Source organism: Protomyctophum bolini, assembly GCF_963924005.1.
Source record: "Protomyctophum bolini genome assembly, chromosome: 15".
Lineage (NCBI taxonomy): Eukaryota > Metazoa > Chordata > Actinopteri > Myctophiformes > Myctophidae > Protomyctophum > Protomyctophum bolini.
Window position 1 is genome coordinate 27682280 of NC_137876.1, and position 23517 is coordinate 27705796.

General features: G+C 39.6%; 2 protein-coding genes across 2 annotated transcripts; both read right to left on the minus strand.

Moving 5' to 3' along the window:
* Positions 1-1177: 1177 nt before the first annotated feature.
* LOC308329082 (uncharacterized protein) lies at positions 1178-2373 on the minus strand. Its single transcript, XM_080783284.1, has one exon. It carries the CDS (start codon positions 2144-2146, stop codon positions 1343-1345), a length of 804 nt encoding a protein of 267 aa, XP_080639410.1. The 5' UTR covers positions 2147-2373; the 3' UTR covers positions 1178-1342.
* Positions 2374-3369: 996 nt separating this feature from the next.
* Positions 3370-22532, minus strand: LOC308329806 (protein AHNAK2-like; the record flags this gene model as incomplete). The annotated part of the gene is made up of 10 exons (XM_080784309.1): positions 3370-3387; positions 7703-7971; positions 9247-9438; positions 10411-11068; positions 11163-11323; positions 12431-12584; positions 12970-13083; positions 14025-14120; positions 15000-15049; positions 22478-22532. 10 exons carry the CDS (start codon positions 22530-22532, stop codon positions 3370-3372), a joined length of 1767 nt encoding a protein of 588 aa, XP_080640435.1.
* Between the last annotated feature and the right edge of the window lie 985 nt (positions 22533-23517).

Sequence of the window (23517 nt, forward strand, 5' to 3'; positions counted from 1 at the left end):
TCCCAGTTGTTCAACTAACCTATACAGAAAACATATAGGGCTCCTCCAAATTGCAGGCAGTTCAGTCAACGATGGATTGCATTGCATTAAGGATGCCATTAATTATTATAATAACGTAACCTGGTGGTATGCACTATGCATGGAAATGTTTGTCAATGAACAGATTTACTATTAAAGTTCGGATGGAGCTATGTCTACCCCTAGCGACGAAATGCGTATACTACAATGGTAATGCTTCTGCAAAAAAAGGGAAGGGGGACATTGGATTTTTCTTTTTTTAAATTTAGAAATGTATCAAACAAATGCATTTCATAAGATGTATTTATTGACTATAATTTTGCAAACACAAGTTTAGGCTGCATCAGAGTCAGAATACAAATAGGAGCAATTAATCAAAGAAACTCCAAATAAGTCATTGTTGGAATCTATTTACAGAACTTGTCAGTCCATTCACCCACTTTTTTACAGTAATATTTATTTGGAAGAGAGTAAAATATTGATTTTCTTGTAGCAAATTAAATTCTAAGCAAAGTTTTAATCAAAATATAGTTGCATCAATATACTTCCTCGGTTTCATCACAAGCTATATGAGCGTTGCATTTACATTATTTTTCCACATATTAGCTTTTAATTATATATATATTGGGTAATTCATACACATATGCATTTTATGGTGATAGTGCACAATATAGGCGTGCTCTATACTAATTTTCACAAAGACATTGTAAACATATTTTCCGGAATGTCTGATTCCTCTGCAGTGATTGAAGATATATCAATCTTCACAATTAATGATTCTTCACAATTAAATGTTTTGCCAATTTGCACGATCTCATGAGTTAAGAATACAGTTTATTAAATGATCAGTGTCCAACAATAAACACCCTAAAATTACAGACATAATTGGTTATCATCCACAGTCACACCCTACTTCAGCACTGTATTATAAGCAAGGCTATCAGGAGGCCTTCATGAATGTTATGTGCATGGACACTCAGCGACATATATTTACAACTTGATTACATTTGTAATGTGATTTATATTACTTTTTATTCTCTTTACAGGTCTACAGCATACAACCAAAGCTTGACATAAACACTAACTGACACTAAACCTACATCCAAAACACTTGTAGCTGTTTGCCTGTGGCTGGAAAGACTTAGACTTTCAGTTATACTTGGCTGTCAGGTTGCCAACTTGTGTTTATCACTCTCTTCCACGCTAAAAACACATTTCAATGTATCATGTCAATGTCTCGAAAAGTGCAGAATGCACTAGCCACCAATAAGGCTGGTTGATGAGTAATTTATTTGTCATCGAAAAGCTGATTACATGATGAACCTTACTTCTTACTTCCATCAAAAAACTTCATTTTCTCTGAATGCACTTTCTCTGAATGCACTGTGTCTCTCAGTCTCAGTCGTGGGATAGAGGATGCTGTTTGGCCTGAGATGGGCCCACTAGAGTCTACTCCAAACACACTTGTAACTTGTTTAGTTACAACAACTGTTTCTCTACTTTCACTTGATGATTGCCTCATTACGTGCCTTTCAACAACCGTTGTCTTGCCACCCATTTCCTTGGTTTCTTGTTGAAAGGAGAACCCGCCAGTTGATTGGGCATGGAAATGTGTTAGCGGCATAGTGCGCTGTGCTTCCGGTGTTGCTTGTATATTTGAAGTTACGACGTGTATTTTCCCAGATTCCAGCTTGAGAGTATCCAGTGATGAAGAGGATGCTTCAGAGGACAGAATGGTGACTTTCTCAGGTAAATTAGGTTCCACTGAGGCCAGCTCAGTCGTGGTTGAAGTGATGATGTTACTGAGCATCTCCCCGAGCCCCATCATGGCATTTGGGTCAGACAATCTGACTGTAACCTTGGTGGGTGACGATAAAGACAGACCAACATGTTCACTCATCACTGTGGAGCTGATGTCAGCAAAGGCATCAGATGACTGGAGTGAGTAGGTTGTACTCATATCTTCATCACCTGTGTCACCTGTAGGGCTCTGTTCTCTCTCCAGTTCACCCTTTTCTGCAATCTTCTTCTCGTGTTCTGATGGGGACGACAAGAACCGCAACCAGCCACCCTTCACAGGACTTTTTCCTGGTTCTTGCTCAACATTTGATTCCTTTTCCTTTGTCATTGACTGCTTCCTGCCTTCAGTTGCCCCATGCTCCTCTGGCGATTGACTAAAAGTAAGCTTAGGAAATTTAAATATGTTTTTGCCTTTTTCTGGTGTTTCATCAGATTTTTCATCCACTTGCTCTTTTGCTGCAACATCAAATTCAACATCAATGGACTTGAGGATCTCTCCAAATGATGTTAAAGTTAATTTGGGTGATTTCCCTGGTCCTTGTGGCTCAACTTCAACTTCCAAATGACCGTCTTCACATTCAGCATCAACATTAGAATCACCCTCAGGTGTGCCTTTAAGTTCCAGCTTCGGAAACGCTGCTCCAAATTTAGATAGCTTCAATGTTGGCATTTTAAATCTTGATGGTGATCCTTCAACATTTTTCTGTTCAATTTCTGCCTCAGGTGTTTTAATTTTCAACTCGGATTCTTTAACTTCTGGAGGAGAAACATCTACTTTTGGAAGTTTGACATCAACTTCAGATTCTTTGGAACTTTGCTTTGAAAATGACATTTTTGGTAATGAAAACCTTGGCTTTTTCAACTTTGCATCAACATCTATTACAGGGGCGTCTTGTAAAGACATGGCAGCAGAAGGTTCTGTCATGTGAACCTCTGGCAGTGAGACTTCTGCTTTAGAGACTGTAGCCCCATCAATGTTTATTTCTTTGTCCACCCCGGGTACTTCTACAGTGTCATTTGAAGAAGCTACCCCAAATTTAGGCAGGTGTAGTGTTGGCATTTTGAATTTTGATGGTGATCCTAAAACATTCTTTATTTGAACATCAATCTCTGGTGATTTGATTTCCATTTCAGGTTGTTTCACAACCACTTCTCCCTCTGGAATAGAAATGTTAAGCTCTGGAGAGATTATATCATCTTCAGGGGGTTGAATGCTTGACTTAGAAAATGAAAATCTGGGTAATGAAAACCGTGGCTTTTTCATTTTAGTATCAATCTCTACAACAGGTGCCTCTGGTACAGAGATAGCAGCAGAAGGTGCTTTCATTTCAGCTTCTGGAAGTGAGACGTCTGCTTTTATTTCTGGTGATGCAACATCAACTATACCTCCCTGTTGAGGTACGTTGAACTCGGCCCCATCAGTGACATTTGAAGAAGTTACTCCAAATTTAGGAAGGTGCAGTGTTGGCATTTTGAATTTTGATGGTGATCCTACATCATTCTTCACTTGAACATCAGTTTCTGGTGGTTTCATTTCCAATTCAGGTTGTTTCACAACCACTTCTCCCTCTGGAAGAGAAATGTTAAGCTCTAGAGGGTTAACAACAACTTCAGGGGATGGAATGCTTGACTTAGAAAATGAAAATCTAGGTAATGAAAATGTTGGCTTTTTCATTTTAGCATCAAGCTCTACAACAGGTGCCTTAGGTACCGAAATGTCAGCAGGAGGTGTTTTTATTTCAACCTCTGAGACTTCAAGTGCTTTAGCTTCTGGTAATTTTATATTAACAGCGTGAATTTTCCCTTCTGCACCATCAATATTATTGTCTTTATCCACTTCGGGTACCTCAGCAGTTATATCTGGAATAGCAGCTCCAAATCTAGGTAGTTTGAATGTTGGCATTTTGAATTTTGATGGGGATCCTTCAGCATGCTTTGCCTGAACTTCAATTTCTGGAGTTTTAACTTCTACCTTGGTTTCAAAATTTGGGAGTATGACGTCGGATTTAGCTTCTGGTAATATAACGTCTACTTCCACCTTGGATGAACCGACATCTATTTCAGGGGCTTTTACTTTAGGCAATGAGATGCCAAACTTTGGCATTTTAAATGAACTTCCTTGCCTATCTACTTCCACTTCAGTTTCTGGAGTTTTAATTTCCATTTTGGGTTCCTTCATTTCTACTTTCCCCTCTGGAAGAGAAACATCTACCGTTGGAAGATTTACATCAACTTCAGGGGCTTGAACACTTTGTTTTGAAAATGAAAATCTTGGTAATGAAAACATTGGCTTTTTGAACTTGGCATCAAGTTCTGCAACAGGTGAGTCCTCTATGGAAATGCCAGCTGAAGGTTCTTTCACTTCAACCTCTGGAATATGGACTTCTGCTTCGGCCTCTGGTATTGTGACATCAATTTGAGGTGCTTCAAAGTTCACATCAACATCTGGACTTTTAATATTTGACTTTGAGAATGAAAATCGTGGCATTGACCAGCTGGTCTTTCTCCCCTTGTTATCATCTTCTAATGTAGGGGCATCTTGTAGAGAAATTGAGGCATCTTTGCCTTCAATATCAGTGAATTTGACTTCTGCTTTAACTTCCGGTAATGTGACTCCGACCTCTTTCTTTTGTAAACTTAAATCAATTTCAGGTCCTTTTACTTTTGGCATTGAGATGCCCAGACTTGGCATTTTGAATTTGCTTCCTTGTCCCTCAATTTCTAATTCACTTTCTGGTGCTGTAATTTCCATTTCAGTTTTCATCACCTCTACTTTTCCCTCTGAAAGATGAATATCTACCTTTGGAACATTGACATCAACTTCAGGTGTTTGAACACTTTGCTTTGAAAATGAGAATTTTGGTAATGAAAACCTTGGCTTTTTGAATTTGGCATCAAGTTCTGCAACAGGTGAATCCTCTATGGAAATGTCACCTGTAACCCCTGGAAGACTAACTTCTGGTACCTCTGGTAATGTGACATCAACTTTAGGGGCTTCAAGTTTGACATCAACATCAGGAAGTTCTGCTTTGGCTTCTGGCAGTGTAACATCAGCATCTGGAACACTGACATCAACTTCAGGGACTGGAACAGTTTGCTTTGAAAATGAGAATTTTGGTAATGAAAACCGTGGCTTTTTCAACTTGGCATCAAGTTCTGCAGAAGGTAGCTCCTCTATGGAAATGCTAGCTGAAGGTCCTTTGGCTTCAACATCAGGGAGTTTGACATCAGCTTTAACTTCCGGTAAGGTAACATCAACTGCTGCTCCCACATTAGGAAAATTAAGCTGAGCTCCTTCAATGTTGATTTCTTTCTCTACTTCGGGTACCTCTACAGCAACATTGGGAAGGGTTGTTCCAAATTTAGGTAGTTTGAATGTTGGCATTTTGAATTTTGAAGGTGAGTCTTCAACATTTTTTACTTGAACATCAATTGCAGGAGCTTCAACTTCTACTTTGGCAGAGGGGCCTTTCAGTTCAACATCTGGTGGTTTGACTTCTGTTTTAACTTCTGGTATTGTGACATCAACATCTTTCTTTGATAAATTGAAATCAATTTCAGGGCCTTTAATTTTTGGCAATGAGATGCCAAATTTGGGCATTTTGAACTTGCTTCCCTGCCCATCAATTTCTAAGTCAGTTACTGGTGCTTTAATATCCACCTCAGGTTTCTCCACCTCCACCTTTCGCTCTGGAAGAGAAGCATCTACCGTTGGAATGTTTACATCGACATCAGGGGCTTGAACATTTTGCTTTGAAAATGAAAATCTGGGTAGTGTGAAACTTGTCTTTTTCAGTTTGGCATCTATCTGTAATGTTGAGGTGTCTGGTACTGAAATTGTTGCAGTGGGCTCTTTGACTTCAACACCAGAGAGTTTTGCCTCTGGTAATAAGACATTCGTATCTTTCTTTGACAAGCTTAAATCAACATTAGGTCCTTTTACTTTTGGCATTGAGATGCCCAGACTTGGCATTTTGAACTTGCTACTTTGTCCAGCAATATCTATTTCAGCTTCCGGTGCTTTAACTTCCACCCCAGGACCTTTAACCTCCACCCTTTCTACTGGAAGAGAAACATCTACCCCTGAAAGATCAACATCAACTTCAGGGGCTTGAACACTTTGTTTTGAAAATGAAAATCTGGGTAATGAAAATCTTGGCTTTTTGAACTTGGCATCAAGTTCTGCAACAGGTGAGTCCTCTATAAAAATGCCAGCTGAAGGTTCTTTCACTTCAACCTCTGGAACATCGACTTCCATTTTGGCCTCTGGTATTGTGAGATCAACCTGAGGGGTTTCAAATTTGACATCAACTTCTGGACTTTTAATATTTGGCTTTGAAAATGAAAACCAGCTGGTCTTTCTCCCCTTGCCATCATCTTCTAATGTAGGTACATCTGGTACAGCAATTGTTGCTGAGGGTTCTTTTGCTTCAATATCAAGGAGTTTGACTTCTGCTTTTATGCCTGGTAATGTGACATTAACATCTTTCTTTTGTAAGCTTGAATCAATTTCAGGTCCTTTTACTTTTGACATTGAGATGCCAAGACTTGGCATTTTGAACTTGCTTCCTTGAACGTCAATTGCTAATTCACTCTCTGGTCCTTTTATTTCTATGTCAGGCTCCTTCATCTCTACCTTTCCTTCTGGAAGGTGAATATCTACCTTTGGAATATCTACATCATCTTCAGGTGCTTGAACACTTTGCTTTGAAAATGAAAATCTTGGTAATGAAAACCGTGGCTTTTTGAACTTGGCATCAAGCTCTGCAACAGGCAAGTCCTCTATAGAAATTTCAGCTGTAGGTTCTTTCACTTCAACCTCTGGAATATCGATTTCTGCTTTGGCCTCTGGTATTGTGACATCAATTTGAGGTGCTTCAAAGTTCATATCAACTTCTGGACCTTTAATATTTGGTTTAGAAAATGAAAATCGTGGCATTGACCAGCTGGTCTTTCTCCCCTTATCATCATCCTCTAATGTAGGTGCATCTGGCAGAATAATTGTTGCAGAGGCATCTTTGACTTCAATATCAGGGAGTTTAACTTCTGCTTTAACTTCTGGTAATGTGACCCCAAACTCTTTCTTTTGTAAGCTTGAATCAATTTCAGGTGCTTTCATTTTTGGCATGGATATGCCAAAACTTGGCATTTTGAATTTGCTTCCTTGTCCCTCAATTTGTAATTCACTTTCTGGTGCTTTAATTTCCATTCCAGGTTCCTTCATCTCTACATTTCCCTCTGGAAGAAGAATCTCTACCGTTGGAACATTTACATCAATTTCAGGTGCTTGAATGCTTTGCTTTGAAAAAGAAAATCTGGGCAATGAGAACCTTGGCTTTTTGAACTTGGCATCAAATTCTGCAGCAGGTGAGTCCTCTATGGAAATGTCAGATTCTTTCAATGCAACCTCTGGAAGATGGACTTCTGTTTTGACCTCTGGTATTGTGACATTAACTTGAGGGAATTCAATGTTGACATCAACATCAGGATGTTTGATTTCTGCTTTGGTTTCTGGTAGTGTAACATCTGCATCTGGGACATTGATGTCAACTTCAGGGACTGGAACACTTTGCTTTGAAAAGGAAAATTTTGGTAATGAGAACCGTGGCCTTTTCAACTTGGCATCAAGTTCTGCAGCAGATTCTTTTGTGGAAATGCTGGCTGAAGGTTCTTTGACTTCAACATCAGGGAGTTTGGCCTCAGCTTTAACTTCTGGTAACGTGATATCAACTGCTGCTCCCACATCAGGACTATTCAGTTGAGTTCCTTCAATGTTGATTTCTTTCTCTAATTCAGGCACCTCTACAGTAACATTTGCTCCAAACTTTGGTAGTTTGAATGTTGGCATTTTGAATTTTGATGGTGAGCCTTCAACATTATTTACTTGAACATCGATCTCAGGAGCTTCAATTTCTACTTTAGCAGAAGGGCCTTTGATTTCAACATCTGGTGGCTTAACTTCAGTTGTAGCTTCTGGTATTGTGACATCAACATCTTTCTTTGATAAGCTGAAATCAATTTCAGGGCCTTTAATTTTTGGTAATGAGATACCAAATTTGGGCATTTTGAACTTGCTTCCTTGACCCTCCATATCCAATTCAGTTTCTGGTGCTTTAATATCCACACCAGGTTCTTTGACCTCCACCTTTCCCTCTGGTAGAGAAACGTCTGCCTTTGGAATATTGACATCTATGTCTTTCTTTGACAAGTTGAAATCAATTTCAGGTCCTTTTACTTTTGGCATTGAGATGCCCACACTTGGCATTTTAAACTTGCCTCCCTTTCCTTCAAATTCAGTGCCTGTAATTTTTGCATCTCCATATTGACCTCCAGTATCAATGCAAGGTGCTGAGATGGCAACTTCAGCTTCCACTTCAGGAATTTTCAAATCAGCTCCGTCAATTTGTATGACCTTTTCCATAGCAGGTGCATCTACAGTGACATTTGGATGACCAACTCCAAATTTAGGCATTTTGAAGGTTGGCATTTTAAATTTTGAGGGTGAACCTTCAAAGTCTTTTACATGAAGTGCAACTTCTGGAGCTTTGGCATCTACTTTAGCCAAAGGTTCTTTGACCTCAAGTTCTGGATGTTTAAATTCTGCTAACGTGACATCAACATCTTTATTTGATAAAGTGAGGTCAATAGCGGGTCCTTTTACTTTCGGCATGGAGACGCCAACACTTGGCATTTTAAACTTGCTCCCTTTTCCTTCAAATTCAATGTCAGTGGTTTTCACATGTATAGATGGACCTTCAGAGTCGATGCTGGGTGCTGAAATTTCAGCTTCCCCGGTAGGAAATTTCACATAAGCTCCATCAATTTTGATAATTTTTTCCATTTCGGGTACTTCTACAGTTACATTTGAAGCAGATGCTCCAAATTTGGGTAGTTTGAAGGTTGGCATTTTGAATTTAGCTGGTGAGCCTTCAACATTCTTCACTTGAACTTCAGTTTCTGGTGATTTGATTTCCATTTCAGGTGATTTCATCTCCACTTTCCGCTCTGGAAGAGACACATCTGCCTCTGGAAGATTGACATCAGCTTCAGGGGATTTAATGCTTGGTTTTGCAAATGAAAATCTGGGCATTGAAAACTTTGTCTTTTTTAACTTGGCATCAACGTCTAGTACAGGAGCCTCTGGCACTGAAATGGAAACTGAAGCCTTAACATCAGCCTCAGGCAGTTTGATTTCTGATTTGGCTTCTGGTAAGGTGTATTCTAAATCTTTCTTTGACAAGCTTAGATCAATTTCAGGTCCTTTGACTTTGGGCATTGAGATGCCAAGATTTGGCATTTTAAATTTGGTTCCTTTCCCCCCACCTTCTGCTTTTGCACTTTTCACATCTACACATGGTCCTTCAGTATCGACACAGGGTGCTGTAATGTCAGCTTTGATGATGTGTGTAGGAAATGTCATGTCAGCACCAAGGATGTTGATGTCTTTATCTATATCAGGCACTTGATGTAGATCCTGATTTATTCGATAGCTTTTTTCATAATCTTTTTGCTCAGAGACATTTCGTTTAGGTAAGTCTATCCCAATATCAGGGAATCTTATATCTGGTTTTGAGATTCCAAAGCTGGGCATGGTTAACTTTGCCTTCTTGGATTTTTTGTCTGTTCCATCAGGACTGATTACAACCAGATTATCTGTCACGGCTTGGTCATGCTCTGCAATAGATTGAAATCCCCCAGTTTCCATTATTTTCTCGGTTTGTTGTACCCGAATTCCTTCCTTTCCTGGTATAACGTATTCCATTTTATTGAGTTCTATTTTGATTGCACTGTCAATCTGTTTGGCTTCAGCTTCCTTTTTTCCCACTTTGGTCTCAATAATGGCTTCCTGAGAAGTAAAATCTTCATGTCTGCTCTTTGGCAGTTTAACTGACTTAAAGCTTAAAATGTCTGAAGATACTTTTATGTCAGATGTAAAATGGGCATCCTGCTTTGTTTTGGCATCTATGACTTTAGTTGGTGTTCCTGCTGGGGTTTTCATTGTTATTCTTTGTGCATTGGCGTCTATCATTGTAATTTCTTCAGGAATAAGCATTCCAGAGGTGTCAACTTTAGGCAGCTTAAATCCAGGCAATTTTGAAACTGCCTCTCTGACACTGTCCACATCAATTGCCATTTGGACAGTTTCCGCTTGAAATTCTTCAACTTGTCCGGTATATATGAGGTTAGGTTCCTTAAACCCTCTGGACTTTGTCTTCTTTGTTGATGCATCTTCCATACCTGGTATCTCAATATCCTCTCGTTTGGGAAGCTGTGTTTTTGAAAGTTTTGCATAGGGATCCTCCATCGCTCCTATGCTTTCCTTTGTAACACAATCCTTAACATTCACATCCATTTTCTTAATGGTGTCTTCAGTAGTAATGTCAGTGAGCCCTACATTAGGCAGTTGGAATGTCTTTGTGTCTTTCATTTCTTTGCCACTCTTTGGAGATTTCTTTAGAAGCCCCAAATCAGACATGTCAAGAGAAAGGTCCACTTTAGGCATACTTATTTCCATATCAGATGGCCCAGTGTTAGCTGAAGGCACTGCTGAACTGTCAACACTAGCTTTGTTTTCGGTTGTTCTTTCCATACTTGCCCCCAATGTCTTTAGCCTTTTTGGTGAGGATTTTACTTGTTGCTCTTGTTTATGAGATTTATCTTTCCCCATAATTTTTACTTTTAAATCGGACCGCTCTTTCTTCTTTGATTTTGTCCCATCAGGAGATCCCTTAGTAGGGGAACGTTTTTGGTCTGCCAGAGCCACATTTAGATCGGTTGTTTTCAAAGTGCTGTCCAAACTGATGAGTTCCACTTTGTGTTGCTGTGTTTCAGGTCCAGTCAACTTTTGATCCTTCATGTCACAGGTTTCTATAATATCCAGATTTTCAGCTTTATGAGTTGTGTCTACTAAGGTGCTTGCAGGGTGCTCAGGTGAATGTATGTCTGATACTCCTTGATCCTGGTCTGGAGGTGTGCTGACACTGCCCCTCTTTTTCAAACATGAAAGCTTTACCTTGTGCTTCTTCTTGCCCTTGAGAGCCTCCTGAGTTTTGATTGGTGACTCTGTGTCACTTGTAGTGGGGCTCAGCTCAAGCTTTCTCTGCTCATCTGCCTCAGAGGAACTGTGAGACCTCGTAAAATGCTTCTTCTGCCCTTTGCCGAATGAGGAAAACTTTGGCCATGAGATCCGTGCACTGCTCTGTCTTTTTGTCTTCCCTTGCCTCCTCATTACGGGAGAACCTTCTTCTTCCTGTTAAACAACGAAAAACTTAAAAGTAAATTTGTATCCACATGAAAGGCTACTTATCACACAGAGTCAGAGGATGGAACATAGGTATAGTTACATTGATGACATCAGGTTGGATGACTGGTTCGCTCTCAGACAATTCCGGCTGCCGTTTCAGACAGAGCTTCACTTTGTAAGCCTGGGCGTGTTCCAAAATCTGGAGGGCATCCTCATATGTCACGTTGTCAAAATACACAGTGGCACTCAGAATCTGATCACCTGTGTAAACAAGAGGAACATAATTCAAAGCCATATACCCTACAAAGCTCCCATGCAGTTGATTTAATTTCCATAATGAAATAAGAATTCGCTGTGAAATAGTAAATGCATCACATGCTTCATTCATGCGTTTCAAATGTAGTCCTACACCTGCCATGTTGGGGACCAACACAGGTGTTTCAATGTATCTGATTGGCGTAGAACATTAGTTCTATGGCGTAGAACATTAGTTCTATGACAAATTGAAACACCTTGGTCCCCAACATGGCAGGTGTAGTACTACATTTGAAACTCATGAATAATAAGCCAAATATGTCTTAACCAGTTAGCCTAGTTATTCTTGTTTGCTGTTTGGTTGAATTTAGTCCTGAGTTTAGTCCTGTGTGTATGTTTGCTTAAAAGTTAAATTACATAGAAGCATACTCAACCATGTTCAAAATACAATGTAAATTGTACACTGTAAAGAAACTATAGGCCTAGTTCTATTACACACCTTGTTGCTGTTTATGTGCTTAGAATATTTTAATATTTCTCTCTAAACATTTTGAGATAGGCTATTTAGCTTTTGCTGAAATCATTGCCATATAGTTTCTATAGACAAATCCACGGAGTGCTGCCCTGGGCGCAATCATGCTGTGTCAATCGGCTCTCATTATCGCCGCTTGACACCGCAGTTATGGTTTTCGCTTGGCAGACTTGTCCTATCATGGTTGCATATATTTGTAACCTAATACTAAGCACTAATAAAGTACACAAACCAGTAGGACAATGTTTGGTAATGAGCCTGTGCAGAATATAAAGCGCAAAAATTAACCACATGAACCCTACTGTCCCTATTCTGGGGTGAGCATTATGCAAGAACAGCAGATCAACAAGCTCACAACACATCGCAACATGTAGTGAGTTTGTAGATCAGATATTTTTGTAGATCAGATTTTTTTTTTATGTAGCAGGGAAAAAGGAGGTTCCCGATAGACCCCATGGGGACTCTGGTCAACAAAGTATAGGTAGTGTATACAGTAAGTGGTAAAACAATTATAGGCCTAAAAAAAAAAAAAAGAAAGCTGTATTGCAGACAAAGTATGGTCATGCTTTACTTATGCTTACCTTCTTTCACACTCAGGTTCTTTGCGGCAGGTGACTCAGGCACCACTTGTTTAATGAAGATTCCATCCTTTCCCCCTCCACCAACAACAAGACCGTCCGCACATCCATCTTCTGCTATATTCAATATCGCCCCCGACTCAGGGCTGTGAACCTCCTGCAAACGAATGACAGTAAGTTAAGGCGGTGATTCTCAACCTGTGGGTTGGGACCTGCAAGGGGGTCTCCACATTATTTTTGGGGGTCCCCAGTGACACATAAACAGACAAAATACCATATTGCATCAAAAGTAATCAACAAACTATACTATAAAAATTGATTAAACATTGGCCATATAAGAAAGAGGCAAACATTGTGAAAATAGCTAATCACAATGCAAGGCACTGTGAGCTTGCAATTTTGCAAGTGTGTGTGTGTGTGTGTGTGTGTGTGTGTGTGTGTGTGTGTGTGTGTGTGTGTGTGTGTGTGTGTGTGTGTGTGTGTGTGTGGGCATAGATATGTCTTCAGAGAAAAATATTATTAAGGTATATACAGTATCTGACCTTCAGTTTACTCATCTTTGGAGTGGAGCGCTTGTCAAACAGAGACCCAAGTCCAGCCTTTTTGCTTTTCTTTCCACTACCTTTTTTGTGAGGCGACTCATGCTCTGCGTCACCCTAAAAGAAATACGATAAACAACATTTAAATACCTGACCATATGAAAAATATACACTTTATTATTAAGAGAGGCTTAAAGGATCACTTTAATCATTTTCAACGTATCTCCATTATAGTTCATAATTGACTGCAACAGGGTGCTTTGGTTCTCCTTCTGTTTTTCCATTATCGAACCCTCGCTAACGAGCACCTGTTTACAGTTTACAATCGATGGGGAATCCAAGCTAGTAGAATCCGCAGACTTTCTATTCCTGGAAAGGTAGCATGTATGCTATAACAGAAACATTGTCACATTATTAAAAAAAAGAAATCAAATAAGAAATGTGAAATTTTGTTTGAAATGACCAAACCTGCCTACCGATGATGTCACTGGTAGGCAGGTTTCTGAACTGCCCCACAGCACTCTTCCACCGCGCCTCAAGCCTATTTTAGGCTGGCCCGGTGCTAAATAAAGGTTTTAACTGTCCGAGTCTGCTCCAGTGCCTTTCTATATGAAAATTTGTATTTGTCAGGGCCAATTTGAAGATGTTGAAAAGTTGGTAAATTGGTGAAGTGATCCTTTAAGCCTGATTTAAAAAAGAAAGATGACTAAACAACTGAGAACACACAACAGGACACACAATTACGCATTATAGTTGCACTTGCACATGAGACGGTTACAAATTTCTACCATTAACCAGCTACCATAAATAAAGTATGTGCCTTGCTCAATCACCACACTCCGTCTTTAAACTTCTGCCTCTCGGCCTGGGCCGGTAATACGACCTGACAGCGTGTTGCGGGTTCGAGTCCCGACGCCCTTTGCTGTGTGCGTGTCCCCCCCCCCCCCTCATCTCTCTCCCCCTTTCCTGTCAAACTATACTGTTAATCTATCAATAAAAGCAAAAAGCCCCAAAAATATCTTTAAAAACATATTTCTTTAAAAAGTGGTGCTCCGTACCTCACTGTCTGCGTATTTTTCAGGGTACTCTTCAACGGGAGACGATCCTTGAGGACGTGGTCTCTCTCCCTCTACGTGAGACGGCTCGTCACATATCTGAAATGTAGATCAATGGTCAGTGAACAATTCCACTCTCACATCGTCATAACAGTTGTTATTTTCATGTTTTCTTTGAAGGGAGTCATTGACATTTGGATTTTTGTTTTAGATATCCCCTTTTATTCCGTGGAACGTTGCACATCAATAACAGTACACCCTCCTTTTAGTTAAGAATTGTTAATATTAGATCAGATAAAACGTTGAATCCATTATTGTTAAACTGGCTCATTACAGACGCAAGGATTCCGATAAACAATACAACAGAAAAAATAACAAAACCTAATAGATTTTACAAATATTTTGGGTGCGTACAAAACAATTTGTAAGCTAAAAAGGATGCCTTGCACTTCATACACTGTGCATCCAATGAAGATTCACAACAAGATACAGATTTATTTTATGTAATTATTATCGTTATGGAAAGTCTGTTCAATACCAGCACATCCTAATCTAAACAAAAGAAAAACTTGACTAGATAAAGTGAGGGCACAGGTCTCCACCAGGGCAGGTCAGGTTGTGGCCTCCTGGTGGCGCAATAGGCCAATCTGAAAAGGGTGCCATTTCTTCTTATGCCTTTGATGGCAATTGGATGATTTGATTTTGTTCCAAAAATGTGTTCTGCAAAATTCCATCTGTTGGTGGAGCTATAACAGAACAATGTGAAAAGGGTGGGATATATTCCTCAGCCTAGTAGGAAAGTCTGTGAAAGATTTCAAGTAAATTGCATGATTTGAGGCTTTTTGTTCAAAATGTCAAAATGTTGTTTACAAAAGTCGGCCTCCTGGTGGCGCTATAACAGGCCGTTCTGGAAAATTTGGGGCAGAGGTTCATCCTTGGCATCCAGGGAGTTTGTGTGCAAAAGTATGGATGACTTACCGAATCATCCTCTGCACCATTCTCTGGCCCTCCCAGCCTCCGACCGGCTCCTGTTCACAAATACACACAGAGAAGAAAAAAGTTAAGTTTTTGTGTCTTTCATCTGTGTGATAAGATTATCTTAGAAGTAACATAGCCTGTAACATGTACAGGCAGCGAGAGAGGGAATTATAGTATTAACAACTTTCAATGTGGCATCCCTAACTTGGGTAATTTGTTGTCCCTAATGTTCCCCAAACTTCAAAGCAGATCTACATGCTCACAACTTCATGGCACGAGATGGGCTATTTTCGCTATTCCTTGCATGAGCAAGTATAGTGCTGAAGTTGAACTTGTTCATGTTTTCCTACTTTGTAGAGAAAACCTAATAATAATATACCCAATATGTCACCCGGTGTTGCATTGATTAATTTAGTTTAGTTTATTGTAGGCCTACAGGCTTATTGCATTACTTTATTTTATAGCTCTAGGCTAGATGAGCTATGGACAAATTCCATTTAACCACTTTCAACCTGATGTCCCAACAATAAATTGTAGATCCACAAACTCACAATGCAACGCAACACATTATGAGCTTGTAGATCGGCTATTTTTTAATAGCAAAAGTATAATATAGGGCTTAATGGTTAGTTAAAATAACAAATAATGATGATATATAAGAATACTCTTGATAGCAGCTGCAGATAAATTGTCAAATTTAAATACACAATCCTATACACAATATAGTGCAGGTAAAGAAATAAGATTCCACTAAAACATCTTAGACTATGATGTGTTTGAGAGTGTCGTTTTCTTGATTCATGCAAGAATGAGACAGAAAATGCTCATGCAGTCCAAAGCATGTGAATTGGGAAATAATCCAATAATATAATAATAATAGTTATTTTGTTTCTATCCAAATATTCTCTGCAAAGTAAGCTACAGATCTGCTAAAGTTGTTTTGATGCTCGTCTGAGACATTGTAGCTGAAGATGAGACTATTCTGAGTTCTTCCTGGCAAGAATTCCCAGAGGGAACCTGTTTCCGCAGCGGACTGTTAAGTGATCCCCTCTATTGATCCTGAGACTTGACTTACGGCTACTGAGCAGCCTTGAGGTCTATGGAGAGGGAATGTATTTTTCCAAATGAATCCGACCAGCCAATGTAATAGCTACTATAGGCTATGTATGGCTGCCGCATACAGTAATCCCACTTAAATATAGCATGTACAGTTTTATAAATATGCATTGCATCACAACTGGCAAATGATTGTGCAAACGTGAATACGTTCCTTTACCAAATCAGTTGCAAAACAAATTTGCTGCCTACAGGTCACAACATTCTCAAATCCCTACTACTGCTTTCTCACCGCTGACAGCGACAAATGCCCCTGAACACAAACTAAGTGAAACACATCCAGTTGACATGGTTAAAATTGCAATTAGGTATAGGTATTACTAGGTAATGCCTTACCTTTACAGAACAGTGGCCCCACTGTGAGGAGTTTTCACACTGAACACTCATTATTCCTCTCTGACACACCACGTCTAGACTACACCTACACGAAGGAGTCAAGTATTGTGGAAATCATCACCATGTTATCCCAGTGTCCAAAAATAAACTCAACTACACGGTTTAAAATTAAGAGGGAACCGGGTAGGTGAGCGGATAGCCTATTAACAAAATTAAAATAATCCCTGGTTCGATTATGTCTGGAGACCTGCTGTGTTGCTTGTCCTCCTTCCACTCACTGCCCCGTGTCTCCTTTCTCTCTACTATCTACCTACACTTTCTTTTTAAATCAAAAGTTTTTTAAATAAATCAAAGTAATATAGTTTTAGAGATCATTCAATAGTTTTAGCACAGACAACTGTCAACTCACCTGCACGTACTTTCTGTCCTTGGTAAAATGGCTAAATCTTAGTAGCACTTAATCCTACCTCTACAGGCTTGAGTGCACTGCCAAGTGGCTAATGTGATTTCTACAGACAATGGTCTGCCTCTGATGGAAAAACAAGGCGGGACACAACATGGTCCTACTTTAGTATGTAGTCCAGTTAATACTACTTTCTGTTACCTTGCTACCTTGTTTGAACATGTATCGTGACAAACGTGAAAGCCATTCTGAACTTCTGTTCCTGCTATACAGTAGCATCTTTTCATCATCTGTGAGTCTGCTAATAATCTATACTGCATTCTGCTTGACATTAGTTTTTGCATTGCACTGCATTATAGCAGTGCCAGACAGTGAACCTTGCTGTATAATGTCTGAAGAGGTGAAATCACAGATTGTTGGAGTCAGAATACATGATCAGTATACAAAATGTTTGGGTATTGGTCTTAGTGGCATTAGAACAGAGACACTTTCAGCATTAAAATTGCACATGTATACTGCATATTGTATTCACTCAACATACAGTATAGAGTGCACTGGATAATATAAACAGGACTGTGCAGACAGTTTCACCAATGTAAAGTATACTCTATGTGGTGTGATGTGACATGGCCTGATAATGTCTTGCATACCAGTCAGTTTGCTTGCTAGTCCAATAACTGCCCTAAAGAGTGGCAAAGCACAACTCCTTTACCAAATATTTGTCATATGGGTGCTGCAGAGTTGATAAGGACTCTCACGCTTGACCAAAATGGTCAAAATGAAATCCCAACAAACAATTTACAAATTTTAAACATTGTTAGTCATTGTATGGACTAGATGGTGAAGGATTAGATGTACTGTATGTAATACATAATTATACAGCCATCCTTTGTCCTAATAATGTTATAGTTATTGGTTTCAGTAGGGAAATTTGTCTTGGACCATTAAGATAATCTGATTAACAAGAAATTATAATTGCTACAATTTAATTGTCTACCATTTATATAATTGTACAAATACATTTCAACAAACAGTATAATTTTTGAACCTGTCTTAAGTGGATAATAAGTACAGGGCCTTCACTGATCTTTTCTATGGGAGCTCTAAGCAGGGTGGTGGGTGGATCCCCAAGTGTTTTACAATGCTAATCCTGTATGATTCATTTGTGTGCAACTGCAGCAGTGTATTTGGGTGTGGCATATCCAAGCATGCCTCCTGTACTAATGTGGTGATGAATCCGGTCTGTATTCTATTGTTTGTAGCTGCTGAGTTTGGGACAGTTCTTTTACACAAGTCAAGTGACAAGACAGAGACATTGAAATATCTGAATCCTAAATGACTTTAAAGCTCTCATATACTAGGATGAAACTATGTTAGTATTGATTTATATTGTGGGACCATAATTCTATAATGATTCATATCCATTAGTTTGAAGATTTCCTGCAAATATCTATCTACTTTATCTGGTAACACACATTTGTTCTTCTGCCAGTTCTCTGACATAACCAGCTCCAACATGCTTGCTGTTACAGTGTGTACTGTATGTAGTTCCATTTGCCCAGTACGAGGGAGGCTCCCTTAAGCTTGTCAGTTAGCTAAATTAATATAATACAGTTGATTACTTGTCCTCCGCTTACAGGGAACCAGGATTTGGATTCTGACCATTTTTTCCCGCATTACAGACACAAGCTCCTTTCACTGGAGGCAGTCTGTTTGTATCCCAATTTTAATACAATTTGAGCCATGGGCAAAAAGAAAAAAAAGGAAGGGAAAAAACTGAATTAGATTTTCTGCACAGATTATGTGAACATGGGACTGCCATGGCGCATGCTTTCAATCTAGTAATCTGGAACTAATGTGCAAGGAGTTTCATCATTTCTTTGGAATTACAGATTTTAATCTGCCCCTATTCCCATGACATGCCTCCATAGTACATACCAACAAAATATTTGGGTGAAAAGCTTGTACTGTACGTGTTACTTTTCAGGAAATTGAAAAAGGAAGCTGTGTTCCAATTGATCCAATTAAGTTATTATCAGTGGTGGAAAAAGTACTCAAATGTTTTACTTAAGTAAAAGTATCAATATACTGCAATGTAGAACTACTCCGTTACAAGTCAAAGTTTGGAATTAAAAATGTACTTGAGGAAAAGTACAAAATTATTTCCATTAAAATGCACTTAAAGTACGAAAAGTAAAAGTAAACTGGAAATTGGAAATACTAAAGTAAATTATACCTCAAAAGTGTAGGCTACTTAAGTAGTAAGTACTTAAGAAAATGTACTTAGTTACTTTCCACCACTGGTTATTATTTAGTCACAAGCTCTTGTTAATACCTTTCATTGGCTGAATATTTATAATACCAAATTACTATTTTAGGAATGTTGCATTGCGAGATGTTGTGAGCTTGTAGATCTGCAATCTTTTGCTACTTTTACACAACACTCTTGTACGGCAAAGTATAAAATAGGGAATTAATAAAAACATAAATAGATGAAATATGGAGATACAGGTTTTCTTCTCGACAGCGACAATATATACAACATAATACTGTGTGATGATAGGAGTTACCAGATGAGTGGGATTTACAACATAAGGATGAGTCATAGGGTGTCAAGTAAATCACACGTGAATTTATTTTTCAATCACAAATATGTAACTTCGCCCAGTGTTTACATGACAAAACAATATATACATTTCTTTACCCATTATTTCCCTCTATACCAGCAGTCATCCGCCACTGGAGTATAGTAGTGTGGTGGTGTTTTTTGTTTTGGTAGCTCAAAAACCAAAAAAAGTGAAAATACCAAAATACAGTGAGAGGGCAGTGTGTTTCTTCAGAAGGAAATTATTTGTAAAACAATTATTTATTGTTTTGTTTTGTCAACATGCAGCAAAGTTGCATATACTATGCCTTTAATCAAAAACTGCATTGGCACTCAAACATTTTTCATGTCAGCGACCCCCAAATTGATGCATTAGGAAAATATAGTTGAACTCTGGGAGCAAAGCTTGTTTCAATGCCTGAATAAGAGGTAATTAGGGCCACACCCCTTTAATCTATTTACTAACTAATACTATATATTCTGCTATAGACCTATATGCTACATATTATCCTTTATAACCTATTATAAAGCTTCAATCCTACAAAACTATCTAGCGATCATGCTGACAGATTTTCATTGCAAATTGAAAATGTGTCTTTTACAACTTTCTATTTTATTCAAGTCAATGGAGAGTCACTCCATATTTAAAAATATGACAATATGATGTTACTGAGTGAATGTGACACCATCAACAAGACGTGAGAGATTCACAGGGAAGCTAATGCCATTTAGATTATTATAAGACCGCACCACCTTGGTGAGATTAGATTTAGAACAGAATTCTAGAACTCTCTGTAGGTGGGGGCATAAAAGTGAAGAGTGAAACGTATGATTATTCTCTCGCATTGGGCTCACTTCTAGCCAATTAAATATTAGTGACGTTAAACTGTTCTTCACTTTGCTACGGACCTTCTGGAATCCCCTCAAGGACCCCTGGGGGTCTGCAAACACTACTTTGAGAACCATTGCTCTATTCCATGTACGTGGTACTTCCTGCAGAAGAACAACAAAAGCAAAAACATACAACTCTAAATGGCTAAATGTGCTGTGCTTATAAGAATCCAACATTCTGCACTATTGGCCGCTTCTTTTCACCTGACAGTGAGGGGTTTTGCGCTATACATCCCAGTTCCAGTTCCACTCCGTGCTGAACAGGTGTCCCAACCACCCTATTAGGAGTTGGTAGTGCAGTGATAAAGAACAACACCCCCCTACCGGTTTATTAGAGTGCCCAGTGCGAACCAGGAGGCACCGCAGAGGAATCGAATGGTGGTGGGCAGGAACTTTGCCCCGGCCTGCACCACCTGTACGTCTAATAATATTGATTTAAAAAGGAGAATTCATCAAATACAAACATTTGCTAATGTTCTCAGCACTGGAACTCGTTCATGGGGATATTTTAAATATCCCCATGAACAGGTTCCACTGCTGAGAACTGTTCAGCTTGGCATAAATCTCAGTTTCTGCCAATAAGTACCTCTCTCTGTTTGCGTTTCTCTCTCTCACCTCCCCTCTGCTTCCTGCCCCACCTTGACGTCATTCTAGCACCAGAAAAACGTTTTCTTTCTGACAATGAGCTGCTTGCCTATAACTACTTGAGCACCATTAACATCTCTGCATCTTCAGGCAGATTATGCTCATATTTATTGAGAGCTTCAGACAGATAGGTAAAGCTATAGTGACAATTCTCCAGTTGAAACCTTCCCTAACCACCACTTAACATACGGTAATATTCTTAAATGCTTTTTTATTTTTGTCATGTAAGCATTTCTGCCACTTTCTCCATGTTATTTTGGCAATGGGAGAGTAAACGCGGTGGTGCTTATAGTGTAAATTAATCTGGATTAGACCATTGACTAAACACTTCTGAATGTAATGAAACTGAGAAAATCTAAACAAAACATACTATCCAGACTAATCAGTGCATACAGTATCCACAACCCACGGGAGGAAATGTGAGATGAAAGCTTAATTTATATTTGGACGTGTAATAGGTGACATGGACAAGAGATGAGAATGTATAATTAATTTGTATGCCAAAATGTAAATCTTGTAGTTTACGTACAATTTATATGAATCTGTACTCTGGATTTCTGGATTTCACTCTACATACATATACTGTACATATTTAAGAAAGTGTATGTATGAAAACTGTATTATTGTAGGGCTATTTAATTCCATCTGATTTATGTAAAAACAGAATGTAATAAAATAATTTGCTGCGTCATGAATATATGTAGAATATGCAAGCTATGACACGCTGCAACATGACGTAATGTGTATTGTATATTATGATATTCATCTGTTAATGTTTAAAGTTGTTGATTTACATAACTTTTCCTATTTCTGTAGGCAATTACATTATTATGGCAAGCTTAGTAGTGTTACTGATAGTCACACAAACTGTGGGACAGTTTGTAGGCCTACTATTCATCCAATTTATCACCAGTGCAGTTTTTCAGCCACATTTTTAGGATTTAATCTACATTTTAGTTTGCTATATTTTCTAAATTTTTACAATTACTTTGATGATATTGTTTGATCTTGCCAAGAAGTTTGCCGGTACGCCTTTAGTCACATCCTTCATCCACCTGTTTCAGACATTGGCAAGATAAAAACAAACAAGCGCAGAGCAGCCTGGGGAGGATGACATCTCCAAACCCTCCCCTTCTCACTGCAGACACACCCAGCAGCACGCACTGCAGCCAGCAGGTCAGTAAGAGATCCCAGCATCAGCACCATCCTCTCTCTCTCTCTCGCCCTCTCTGTCTGGCTTTCTAACCCTCGCACATACACACACAAAATCTCTCACACCGCACCACTGAACCCTGGTGCTGAATCAGTGAATTGTTCTGAGCAAAACAACAGAAACAGAGGCATGCGTGAGAGGAGGGGAAAACAGAGAGAGAAAGCAACCCAAACAGAAGGAGACAGATAAGAGAAGAGACACAGACTGAATATAGAAAATGAGGAGACAAAAACAGACATATTATAGGGGGAATAGAAAGATATGCCAACCCGTGCCTTGAGAGGCATGCCAGTTGGGGAAGGCCAGGTGGAAGCAGTCACACATGATGGCAGGCAGGGGAGTCCTGGTTGGTAGTTGTAGTTGCAGTCGTAGTTGGGGTTGTGGTGATGAAGATGTCCTTGGACCAGCCCGGGGAGGAGGAGAGGGGGGCTGCTGGGAAGCTCAGGCCTCTTCCCTAGCAGCCTGGATGAGCGTACGTGTGTGTGTGTGTGTGTGTGTGTCCTCTTAAGCCAGTAGTATAGCAGCAGCGCAGGCAGGGATGAGTCGCAAAAACAACTAGAGGAAGAGAAAGACCGAGAGGAGGGAGAGACCCCGAGGAAGAGTAGAGGGGGTGAGTGAATGAGAGGTGCTGGAGCAAAAATATTGCTTCGCTTCGTTGCCGCTACTGTTTCATCCACGCCCAGAGCAGTCCACAGTGAAGTGAGGGACTAACTCTCGTCTGTCCTGTAAACACAGACCTTTGGTGCGGCACCCTAACCTAATTATGGGAGGGGCTGCTCCCCCCTCCTTCCTTCAAAACTTCCTCCCTTTACCCACTCCTCCTCTCCCTCTTTTCTCCTCTCTGCTCAGGCTCATCGATCTGGCTAATCGCACAAGGACACTCAGGTTGTCAGCTTCTGGCTCGGACAGCAGTCGCTACTGCAGCAGCTGCAGCATTGGAGGAGTGAAACAGCTTTTTTGAGATGGGAGCTGTAATTGAATTTGCCATGGAATGTTATAGATGGCTTTGAATAAGGAGGAACCAAATTTCAGAAGTGACTGCCTGTTAGGGAGGGAGGGACACTAGTGAACTTCCTGAGGGGTATGTGTTACCAGCGTATTTTACCTTATAGTGAGAGCCAACCGGGTCACCTAGTTTGGGGCACAATTCCAAGAAAGCCACAAGGCACAATATAACCCATTTCACACTGACCAGAGGCCAGGAGTATGCAATGTTTACGTGTAAAAACAATAACAAGACTAAATGTCTAAAAGAGTGGCGCTAGAGGGAAGGTCATAGTGACAGTTATCTAAAAAGGCCATGGGGATC